The sequence below is a fragment of the Homalodisca vitripennis genome, chromosome 1 (genome assembly GCF_021130785.1).
Source record: "Homalodisca vitripennis isolate AUS2020 chromosome 1, UT_GWSS_2.1, whole genome shotgun sequence".
In the NCBI taxonomy this organism is placed as follows: domain Eukaryota; kingdom Metazoa; phylum Arthropoda; class Insecta; order Hemiptera; family Cicadellidae; genus Homalodisca; species Homalodisca vitripennis.
The window spans coordinates 118,812,496-118,825,586 of NC_060207.1; the positions used below are offsets into that span (position 1 = coordinate 118,812,496).

Consider the following 13,091-nt stretch of genomic DNA (forward strand, 5'->3'; position numbering starts at 1 on the left):
AAATTTAATCACTTTTAAGAATTATAATATTTCTAATTGGTAAAATCCGCAATCTAAAGGTTTTGTACTTTTATTTTATTCTTACTAGTACTACCACTATCGGTATTCATTAATAACAAAAGTCACTAATACATGACTAGCAAAAGCTGTCATTAAGACTATTACAGACTAGCCGTTCAAAGAGATAACTAGTAGGCAAGCGGTCATTACCATTGTTCATTGTCTCTCACGCCCGAAGTGAGGTCTGTATTAACAAAGCATGAATGTTTTACTATGTCAGCTGTTATAAAAAATATCAATACAAACTCAAACAAAACTGAACTATTATGCACTGTTAGCCTAAGAGTATACTTTCAGTTTAACAGAAGTTAAAATATACCTTAAATGTTTGTACCAATGTTACAATATAAAATTTGTAAGTGAAACGTGAGAAGTTATTAATCTCGACATGATATAAATGATGAGTATGGTGTTTTACTGACTGGATCTCATTGAAATTGCTTTTAAATCATATTATAAATTGATCTAAAATAAAATTCCACAATTAAGTACAAACAACAATTTGCAGTTGAGAGCAATTAGTAACAAAACTCAATGACATTGGTTTTTAACACATGACAGTGATCACGTGCTCAGGTTAACATAACCTCATTTTGAACTGGAATCACGTTATATAATATAATTCAATACTTTCGTATTAACTTAAATTGGACATTTATTTTATTATTACTAAAACAGAATCAACGTCACATTTGGGACTGTCATAAGGTATCACCAACCTTGAGCAATACACTATAACCTGTACTTGAAGTACTTTAAATTACAACAACAACGTGGAACATTTAATCAACCTAGTACACTTTGAACTTCATCACACAGCTATAATAACATTGGGAAAATTAAATTAAACACCCACAACCTAATCAACAAGTCTAGTCTAGTTTAGTTGACCAGAGTGCCCACTTGTATTCTATTGCATTTGGTATAATTATTTCCTATGATTTTGAGCACTTTGATTGGTTTCCCTATTGGTACTGCTACCAACGTTTATAATTAAAGGGTTAACCTAAAGCAGTAAAATAGGAAAATTCATAAAATAATTACCAGACACTTCATCAATCTTGCACACACACAACGTGGTGTTACCAAATGCCACACTGCTCAAAGGAATAGAGGGGCAGCCATACTAACTAATTTAGCAGTAATGTTAGTTATCATAATGATTGTAATTGAAATATCAGTTGATACAAATTGGAAGGCAAGATAAGAAAGGCAGTAATTAGGTGGTAGAAAGTTGATCTTACATAATGAGAGAAAGATGGTTAGTCCTCTCTATGATCACCATCTGTTTGGAGGAAAATAAATGTACAAGTTTTAACAAAATACTCATGTAATACTTAGTATAAAAATTAACAATAGTAAAAAACACAAGGCGAGTAAGAACTTCACTTATTGGGCACAAATTGAATCAACTTCTTTATCCTCCTGATGAGGGCTTCAACGAAACCTCGATCATTGGTACTCATGTCCTAGAACACAACAGTTCAGAACTATATATTAACGTATACATATACAATAAGTTACCTAAACCCATCTGACCATAAAATTAAGGTAATTCACAAAGTAAAAAAAATTAAATACAAAATTTAAAATGATTTAATAATAGCAAAAGAAAAGTTATATTTAACTTTATGTTAAGCATGTGTGTTATGTTGTCTTTATGTTTATTTTGTATATTAAGTGCTGTTTAACTTGGCACACAAATGATAAATAATTCACTCTTTAAATAAAAAATGTTCAATTTAAACTTTCCAAACAATCAGAATTAAAACTAAATTTAAGAGGTTGTCAATTTGTCCACTGTAACAACAATATTACAATTACAGGTACACATGACTCTAAAAGCGTTTTATTTGGGAATCTTAGCATTCCCTGTATCTTATCAAAACCAAAATTTACCGTCTACTGCAGACATTTAAGTACAAAATACTTACATTTTTAGATTAATACACAGTAATTATGATTTGTCCAAACGCATTGTGGTCTGAACAAGATGTGGGGCAAACTGATTCAATTCAGGAACAATTACATCACATAATCAAAGTACTACTCCATATTCAAATGTTGCAAATTGGGTTTGAGATTATCAATCTAATTATATTTAACATGTGCATTTTGGCAAAATGTATTACTTTTCGTATGTGACTGGCATATATTCTTGTAATATTTATTACCATAAGAAATATACAATAATTTCTTAATTTAAATGAAATTAAATCAACATTTTTTATCATTAATGTTTTAATGATAAAAAATGTTCTTTTACCCTTCAGTGTAATGTCTGCCTTAGCTGATTGTTTCAAAGTTATAGAAAGCAATATTGCCAAATGTTTAGAATGGCTTAAATTTACATTGTATTCATTGTGCAGTGTTACAATTTTACTATTTAAATCAATGCAGATAATAGTACGAGCACAAACATATTTTGAAATTTAAGTACAAAGTAATGTGCCACAAGTGTCGTAGTTGGATGGCATTTGTAAGCCTAGCTTACAAATTAGAAAAACTTATTTTCATTATACAGAGTGTTCACAAAAGGGTGTCACAAACTTCTGTGAGTAATAGTATTAATCATTTCAAACAAAAAATGTCTTATTAACATAGGTCGAGAATTTTCTTTTTCAGTCACCATTTTCTATTTTTTTATTACAAAAATATCGAGAAAATGGCGTTTGTTGAAAATTTTAAAAAAATCAAATAACATAAAACCAGTATCGTTATAAAAAGTTTACTAGACACCAACTATTTGAGCAATTTCATAGCAATTCCAATGGTAATTGTTTCAACAAAAACATGCTCGCTTATGCGTTTACGGATTTTGTTGGAAAAAGTATCGTTGGAATTGTTATAAAAATATAAAATAGTTGTTATCTTGTTAATTTTTTATTACTGGTGTAATACGCTGATGGCTATCAAGAGACAAAATGTTTGCATCTTCCTGCTCCCACTGCGGGGAAAACATGGGCTCATGTTGGGTTAAAATGGATTGTGACTATAGCCTTACCACTATAGAAACTTTAAAGATCTTCTAAGTGCAAGTACACATATATAAATTGTAAGAGTAAATGGGAAAACAGCGGGAACATACCTGAGTTACAGCTATGAGGTTTTTACAGAAAGTGTCGTTGAAAACCGAGATCAGACCTTGCTTCAGTTTGTTGATTTGTTCCACTGTAAAATTCCAGTTCTCCTCTCCCAACTGCTGGGGACGGGCTGCAAAACAAGACATCTCAACATGTGGCTGGCAGTATCAACAGGAAAGTCATTAGGTCCACATTGTGTATTGCCATCACATGATAGCATCCACATTAGCTGTGAGTAGAGTGTTTCATATAATACACTTCTTTCTACAATATCTGAACAGACTTTGGGGCTCAACAGAATCACAATTTATAATGTTTTTTAAGATTACAGAGGGAACAATTTGTGAGAAATATAATAAAGTTCCTAAAGCAATCATATAACAGATCAAAATACTTACTTTTCAACGGTAAACATTATTTTTTTTAATAAATGAAACATGTAAACTATGGCTTGCTAAATGAGAAAATCAAGGTTAGGGCAATTTTTCCAAAATAACCAGCTGTTAGCTATTTGTGCATTTTCTTTAATCATTTGTGTAAGTTTTGCTATATCAAGAGAATTTTGTAAGTTGCAGCTTTTTAAATTTTATAAAACCCTTTTAAAAGCACTTCGTTGTTGTACAAAAAAACAGGTAAAATTTGATAAATGTTTGCAAATTTTGAAACAAATTATGAATAGACCCACATGGTATTAATTAAAATGGTAAACACATACTACGTTTTTACCTGTTTCATACAGTCATAAGCTATTTTTTTCTTGTAAAAACGTATTTATTCTTTCCATGTCAGGGCTGGGGTCACTTCATTATGCAACAATGATGCTCTCAATAGCAGGATTATCCCATTATCACAATTTATTTATTATTACTGTATTTAGACAGATGTAGTTCCATTATTGGCAACTAATGGTGGTCTTTAATATGTGCCATTTTCTCAAAATTATTTGATCAAAGCAAATTTTATAAACTTAAATGTTTATCATTTGGTTGCTAAGGACAAATCTGGACAACTAACTACCAAACACATTTCATTCAAACTGAGCAAGAGGGCTATAACTAGTGGCCTATAAATTAACTATAAGGAAAAAAAACATTTTAAATCTTATTTCAGTTAGAAGTGTGTAAAATATTGTTTATTCAAATTTATTGTTTCTTTCAATAAACAAAAGTATAAAAATTTACTTGTTGACAAAAAAATGCTTTTTTTATTTAAAATGATCTCTTCCTTAGTTTAGCCCTCCATAAATAAAAGAAAGATGTTTTCAGAGAACATATTGTCTTTGAAAAGGCTTATATTTCACATATAATGTGATCAAATATTAAAATGTAAATTGCTTTACTTGTACAGAGGTTCAGGAGTAGGCACATAATTGTGCAATAAAGACAATTTTATAAGAAATTGACAACTCAATCTCTGAGCATCATGTGTATCTGCATTGTGGAGTGTTAAACTGTTTGTGCTTACGACAAGACTGATGCTGGAGGAAATGAATGACATTTTGATGTACAATTATTTTGTTGTCATGTAAGACTATGGGGTGTTTATTGCTATGTTAACAACTAATTTCTAAGTGTTACACCTAAAGATGAGGATTGACACCAGTGTTTCAGTTTTTGTAAAATATAACAATGGAACATTTTTTAAAATCCTTTCTAGCAACTGACTCAATAATGGGACTTTTAATTTAATTTTTGGGATTATACCGACCACACCCAGACATGAATCGTTATTTGGCATTTTGCTTCTACTGAATCTAGATTAGCGTAGAACAGTATTTCGTCAATATAAAACAGGAATTGTATTATCGCAAACCCCTCCCCATCCTCAGACAGAGGTCAAAGTCGAGCGGTCTAGTAGATAACGTGATTGCAGAGTCTCGCCGCCCGTTCAGCTGGTGCGTCGCTTTGTTGTACTTCCGTGTTTTACCCCTACATTTCTCCAAACACAACAATTCAACAAAAAAAAAACCATTACCAAACAAAAACTTAACTCTTTATTGAAAAAAAAACACTAAAAACTTGTTTTTATTCTTGATCCCACTCCGCCGCCCAAAATGCGAGTGTCACCCCCGTGCTGATGTCAACGAAAGAAAAACATCCCTCGAGATAGTACCTATCAGTAAAATATCAAATTCTAGAGGGGCTGATCAGAAATATAAATTGAATTGTAATGGAAAGGCAATTATGTATCATGCAAAAAATTTAAATAATCATGTGATGCCGCGCGGCCTGCCGTAATCGGGATTCTCTAGAAAGATAAGATAACAGCGACAACAATACCGATCACAATACCTGGAAATGCTTGTTGATTGATGGAATGTTAGTTCTGTTACTCAACTACATCGTTTTATAACGTTCTAAGAAAAAAGTTTAAGCGTTGGGGGCATATAACGGAATCTGACTACATTAACAATTGACAATCGTTGTAATTTTGTAATTAAACAGTTGTTTTTTCGTTCTATCATGTTTGTTTCTATAAATTTATATTTTTGTGTTCTTCATACTGGTGTGGTCGGTATAATCCCAAAGTACCTAATTTTTAGGCTAAGCTCTGACACTTACCTCTGACATTTTCTATTCCCAAGGTTTTGTTAGGAATAGCCTGCAACATGTAGAAGTCTAGGTGGGCCCACACCAAGTATAGGCAGTTCTCTATGACAAACTCACAGGACTCCAACTCCTGTCGCTTGTCTTGGACTTCCTTATGCATTGCTTGGTTTACTTGTTGTTTGCACTCATCCAGAGAACTGAAACGGTTGAAACCTTCTGGCAGGAACTGAAATACAAAATTTACTCTGTTTTATCTATATTTTACACAAAATTCAATAAGGTGTTATGTTGGAGATCTGTGATACAGTATGTTAAGTTATTGGTACGATTTCATAACAGCACAAATCTTAATTGTAATCCTAAACCTAATTAACATATAATCAGAATTTTAATTTTCCAAAAAATACTTATATTATTATTAATTTAATTCCAACATGACAGACATGTACATAAGAATAACAAATATAATGTACTAATATGAGCTAGTGATGTTTTTGCAAAAGGAGTATAGAAATCTAGCAGAAAAATGTTATCTAAATTCTTTCAATAATTGTTTTAAGCCTTAAAAACTGACTGGTGTAATTTTTTTTTATTTCAGAAAACCTCTTAAATTTGAGTAATAATTAGAAACGTAACACCAGATTTACAAATAACCCGTGGTAATTATAGAAATGTGGAATATACAGATTATTGAATTAAGAGGTTATATGAGCAATGTATGCACAGTCATAAGAAAATGGTTAAAACTATTTAACATTTTTATAGTAAATTGCTAACATATAAAATAAAACTATTTTTGATAATATTTCTTTTGGTATTAAGCTTAAAAATATGAATTGTATTTACAATGCAAACTACTATATATATATATATATATATATATATATATATATATATATATATATATATATATGAAGGGCTCAGGGGAAGAAGGGGGCAAGTCAGTTTTTGTAGATTTTACAGGAAACTGATTTTTAAGTTTTAAGATCGAAAATCTCTATATAAAATTTGAGTTTTCTTAATTTTTTTAGATTCTTTATACAGTTTTATCTTAAAATCTACAAAAATTTTTATAGGTTAGATTGTCTTACCTTCCTTGATTTTTTTAAAAATAACATAAATTGTTTATAAACTCCATGTTTACACGTTATAAAGGGGGTAAGTCATAGAAAATAAATGGATGTCCAGGGAAAAAAAGAGTTAAGTCATCTACTACACAAAGTGATTTTTTGTTAACACCTGTTTTAATTGTTAAAAAACTATTACAAACTAAATATTCATGACATTCTGCAACTTTCTCAGCTTCTCTACTTGTATGGCAAGTTTTTCTAAGTACTCTCTAGCTTCTCTTTCGCAAACCTGGACAAGTGCTTCACATCTTCATACTTTGCCTTGGGTATCGGTATCAAATCTATAAATGTAACAAAAACTGTAATGTAGAGATGTAAATTAATTACAATTCAATTTATATAAATGAATACAATTAATTACATTATTTTTATTTTATACAATTTTAATTTAACACTAACCATTTACATTGAAAAATCAAATGAGTGGTTCAGAATGTTTTCTAAATTATCCCTCCCTCTCCATATCCTACTCTTTATAATTTCTTATTACAAGAACATAGAAAAATACAGTTCATAAAAAAATAAAAATAATACTGTGTTAAATAGAATATTATTGTCGTTTTGTTGATTAAAGGATTAAATCACGATAACATTAGAGCCTTCACTCAAACACTTATTCTAATACTAAGCTTCTTAAATTAATAACGTTATAAGACCTACCTTCATATAGATAATCTGGAAGAATGAATTCGTTGTCTGCCCAAGTTCCTTCGTTTTTTCACTTGTCGGTTACAAACCACTGCAGAATCAAAATGCCCACTGTAGGAGCTTCGATGAAAGATGAAACGAGGATGAGTTTTTCCAGTTATCTTAAGTTCTCTTATTGGCCTGGATTTGAAGGGGCACTTGTTAACATACATGCTATTGAGAAGTCCAGACCAGTTCCGAAAACATTGATTGCTTTACTTCTACAACGTCAAAGGGTCGAGGCTTAACCCTGGCTTGCCTGAACACATCTGCCCATTGGCTTGGTAGCTCGACTCTAGTCTTTTGCTTAATAACTCCCATATTCTTATCTGTCTCCATGTAGGAGTGACCTCTTATGGGGAAACAAACAATGATTTCATCAAATCTGTGTTGCTCATGTACCAGTTGGTGAAGGAATCTAAAAAACATTCCAGTTCTTGTTTTGCCCTCCACATGAATCGCAAAAAATGCGCAGTCGTCTAACATTGGGATCTAGAAAGTTATATACAAAAATCGTGAATCATGGAGCAAACCTCGTCACTGCCTTTGCTACCAACAGTCTGTGGATACGTATAAAAAACGCTGGTTCCAGTGGATAAAATGTGAATGTTAAAGTATAAACTGACAGCTGGCGTCTATAGTACACATCATTTGTCGACAATTTGGGACTGGCAGATTTTTCTGGAAATCAAAGCAAATTGCCTCAAGGTCTTCATTGTTTCTGCTAATGAGCTTTGCAATCCTTTTTCGTTCATATAACCTTTCAGCTTTTTTCTTATGAAACTGTGTTCTCAATACGCAAGCGTTTTAGTTCAGTATCCTTTTGCTCTATTTGATCGGTGTCTGTATTTACATTTAAATGTAATTTTTCTGCTTCTAAGATTTTTGATTTTGCAATGTACTCATCGCATGTGCCACAAGTGTCCATGCGGGGATAGCCAAATGATATATATTAAATTCTGTGGAGAAAATTGTACGGTATGTTTCATAGGACACTTTTATATTTTCATGCTTAATACAGAACATATCAAACATTTTTTTTATGTTTAATTCTTTCTGTAAATATATTTTGTTGGACTGTGACAGGTTGTAGTGGCCTTTTCTGCCCTTGAAAGACCCTATATGTTCTACTATAGCTGTTTTTGGCTTCTTCTGAAAGTTTATTAGGCCTTACATTGTGCTTACCTCGACCGTCTCGGGGTGCCTTACCTTCTTTTTTAAGACCTCTTTGGAGGATTTTGTAGTTTTTTCTTTCCAATTCCGTAAATTGAACGAAATGCTTGCTGGCAAACTGTACTTCCTTTACTGTTTCATCACACAAAAATCTGACTCTGTAAGAATAGGTTGCATCACGAAAATTAGCTTCATCTTCAGCTAAACGAGGGGCGCCTGTTTGTATTTGTTGCACAGAAATAAGCCCACAAAGATAAGTATTTTGTTCGTCAACAGAATTCATTAAATTAAAATTCAACAAAATACTTTTCCGGCAATGTTGTGGGACATTTCAAAGCATTTGAGATGTTTACATTGGCAATCAGGCCCTGGAGTATGGCTCTGAAGGTTCAACTTCTTATTCGCATCACTTAAACGTCCAAATTGTTTTCTCTTCTTCGTATTTTTCACTTCATTCACTGCACTATGCTCTTCATACTCACTTTCACTCTCCATTATTCACCACAAAAGATTTTAAAACTGCAAAGAACACTATTACAACAGCAGAACATTAAAACATAACCTCAAAATCAACTACACTGACGGATCAATACTGGAGAACAATCAATATTACAGATACGAAAAGCCTGCAGACGATTTCCTGTTTACTTCGCCAGCTGACTTGCCCCCTTCTTAGCCTGAAGCGCTCAGACTTACCTCCTTTATAACCTGTATGGATATTTTTTAAATACGATTTTAAACTAACTAGCCTCTTTCTTCTCCTGTATAATTTTAACACGAGGTAGCTACTTATCTGACCTAATCCGCTGGTATAGCAAACTAAAAAAAAAAAAAAAAATTGACTTGCCCCCTTCTTCCCCTGAGCCCTTCATATTTATATATATATATATATATATATATATATATATATATATATTATGCTTAAACTGTCTTCAGGAAATCAAATATGATAAATAGGGCTATAAGAATACAATAAACAAACATCAACACAGAAAATGAAAATAAAGAATGAATTATGTAGAATGGTAAACATATGATTTGATTTTATAAATTAACTTTATTGACTAAGTCACCTTAAATTTAATACCTTTTGGAAATTTAGATTTGGTGACGAGCTGATGGGCTTGTTCCATGGTTCTAAGACTGTTTGTACCTAAATTTTGTGATATCTTTATAACTGGTTTCACCGAATATGTTTATTCAAAACTTCAACTATGTTTTAAGCCATGTGCCCTGTCATCCCTGTTCTTAGAGAATTTATTGTTGAGCCAATGTAACCTTTAGGGCACAACTTGCACTGAATTTTATCAACAATATTTTTTTATTCACATGATGTCTTCAAATATACTGTACGATTTTTGTGTAGAACTACTTGTAAATGTTTTTAAAGTAGAGCACAACATGTTGTACACTAAACACCTGAGTTTATTGCAAGGCTGTGATCCAACTTTCACGTTTTCTTGTTCTTTGTGCTTAAGTAATTTTGGTTGTACTAAAATATCTTTCAAAACTGGTGTTTTTCTAAATCTTATTTTTGGAATGTATTTGAAAATGTTGTTAGTTGAAGCAGAGCTGTCCAAAAACTGTATGCTGTATGCTGTATGCTTAACTGTATTGTTAATTTTATAAAGTCGTGGGTGGTATTTTGTTAAAAATTTTTGATCATTATTGTCAAATTTTTTTTATTTGTTCCAATTGATAGTGATTTAGTGTTCAGTTTGTTGTTTAAGAGTTTGCGAGAATAACCCCTTATATAAGCAGTTACCCAGGGCTTTGTCCACAATTCCTCTCATTGCATTGCATCTAAAACTCCAAGTATTAAATTGAATAGCTCCAAGGATTTCAGTAATACTGAATCTATGTCCCAAAGTAGAAGTTCTTAGCTTTCTCAGTGAAAGCATTTATGATATAATACGATGAAGTTAAAAATAGACAATGTTCTTGGCAGATTTTACATGTATCATTCAAAAACTGTATATAGTGTCCGGTGCAGTCCTTTGTGATTCCACTTGAAGTTACCCACAGTTTCACATGGAATTTGATAAGCTTTGTTTATGTATGTGCACTTCTGGTTAGAGTGAATTATATTTCTGACGCCAGTGTTGAGTTTGCCTTGTTACCACAATTAAGACAATCTGCAAAAAAGTTTATATTTATTCGGTCTTAGTATTTATTCCATTGTTGATTTTGCCTTGATTCTAGATCAAGAAAATATATGCAGACACAGTTTTAGGAAGCCTACTTCTATCAAAAAAACAAGATTGGTTTTATAACGGTCGTAAAATCTGCAGTTAAAGTTTGACATTGACTTTGTCTTTGATATTTGCATTACACTACTGACCATGTACTGCATACTTAATGTTTGCTAAAATGTGTGGTTAAAAGTATAGTTTTATTAACATTTCCAATTTTATCATCTGGAGAAAAGGTTGAATTAATATTAAGTGTTACTTTTAACCTTATTCTATGCTATGAAGACTACAAATTGAAACACATTTAAAATTGGAAATAAATTTATTAATCCTATGATAGTTTGGTCATAATACTATGTTGACATAGAACAGTTGATTACATTTAACAGGCTCTTTCAATTAATATTTCAAAACTTTAGACACTAAGATGAGACTTTTCACTACTTTATACATTAGTGGGGTGTAGCCCAGAGGTATGTTCGAAATAGGAATAGGCCTATACTCACACCAGAGACACTAAGAGTGTCCATGTAGCATTTTAGTACAATCACCTGAATAGTTAACGCGTGAAAGCAAAACTAACAAACAAGCAAAGGCACTTTCACATTTATAATATTATTAGGATATTTATAAATTGAAAATCCATTTACAATTGGTTATTGTAAATAAATATAAACAGCAATCCATGTACTGTATGGAGGTCACGATAGCGGGAGGAATGCGCCCTCCACCTATCAGGGCCCTATAAATTATAGGAAATTTAGTTCAATAATAAATATATATTTAAATAGGCAATATAAATATTTTAACTGTACTATAATTACCAATAAATTTTGATAATTTCGACTACTGATTAAATAATGTACTAGGTTAACCATATTGTTAAAAACGACTGAAATGACACTGGGGTAGGCAGACACTACAGTAGAAGGGTGAGGAAAGTATAACAGCATATTTTTGGAATGGCTAGTTAAAGGAATTCGCTCGAATCTGCACAGCTCCCCCGTACCCCTCACTACAGCCATAGGTATGATCAATACAGAATAAGCCTACAGAGACAGTCAATTCCTGCTGAGATCGTGAAGGACAGTCTTGAGTTTACACTTGAAAGTGATGCTGCTGTTGTTCCGGAAGAAGTCAATATGGAGGGTGACAACATTACCCAAATTAAATACATACACACACAAATATAATACGTAGAGGTATATATTACGAATGGATCGATTCCATTGCTCCATTCTTGAATACCTTGAGGTATACATGATTTATTCTCAGTATCGTACCTCTTTTCACTTGAATCTAATACCAATATTTTCAAAGTATTTTATTACAAAATCATAAATAAAATACGTTTTGTAAAATTACAATATTTTATTTATATATTATTCTGTGATAAATTAGGTATTTATAACACTGAATATCCTGTAGAAAAAGAACAATCTTTAAAAGAAGCCTATATTCCAGTTGAGAACCATATTCATGGTTAGATTAGGTCCACTCTGTCCCATTCGTAGTATCAATACTTCCTCTTATTACAAGAGAAAAGCAACATTTATTTCATTACTTTTATAATAAAAGCTTTTGAAAGTTAAACTGGTAATAGCGTCATAAGCAAAATAAAAAACCAATTTAAATTCCTCGGAAAAATTCGCCACCCTTGTCCAAACTACCAAAGATGGCGTACCGCTCCCTTGATAATGCAGGGCAGTCAAAGAGCAGGTGTTCAGCAGGTTCGTCCTGCTCATCACACATTGTGCAGAGCTGATCCTCCCGAAGGATACTGACTCTGTGAAGATGCTTCCTCAGGTGACCATGTCCCATAATCAGACCCATAACCCAGGAGACACAGATCTACTTAGTGAGAAAAGGTCAGAGGCCACCCTTCTCAGGTGAACCCATTCATGACAGCCCCAAAGGATTCAAACTTAGAAATGCCACAACGGTTGAGGTCCCAACATATTGGACGCTGAGTCCAAGTTAGTCAAGACTCTTTCACTCCCAGAGATCCTCTAATGACCAGGAAGCCAACAGGCTTTTTTGATAACATAATACAAATTTTTAACAGTCACATTGTTGATTCTGGCAAGGGAAGAGATGACATGATAGCAATCCCAGACAAGTTTGGAATTGAACACACAAGAGACCAACACCTTCAATGCTGCCTGGCTATCTATGAAAATGCTAATCGTCTAACTCCTATACCGCAGGTGAAGATTC

The 13,091-nt window shown here is 32.3% G+C and overlaps 1 protein-coding gene across 1 annotated transcript in view; it reads right to left on the minus strand.

Annotated features, from left to right (window-relative positions):
• Nucleotides 1-1,372: 1,372 nt before the first annotated feature.
• The window catches only part of LOC124370442 (nuclear pore complex protein Nup205-like), an 85,310-nt gene continuing 73,591 nt past the window's right edge, over nt 1,373-13,091 (minus strand). Inside the window, exons 31-33 of the mRNA XM_046828731.1 lie at nt 5,705-5,918; nt 3,149-3,273; nt 1,373-1,529 (exon numbers count right to left, since the gene is read on the minus strand). Of these exons, the coding sequence (XP_046684687.1) occupies nt 1,446-1,529; nt 3,149-3,273; nt 5,705-5,918 (423 nt within the window). The 3' untranslated portion in view covers nt 1,373-1,445. The remainder of the gene's footprint in view (nt 1,530-3,148; nt 3,274-5,704; nt 5,919-13,091) is intronic.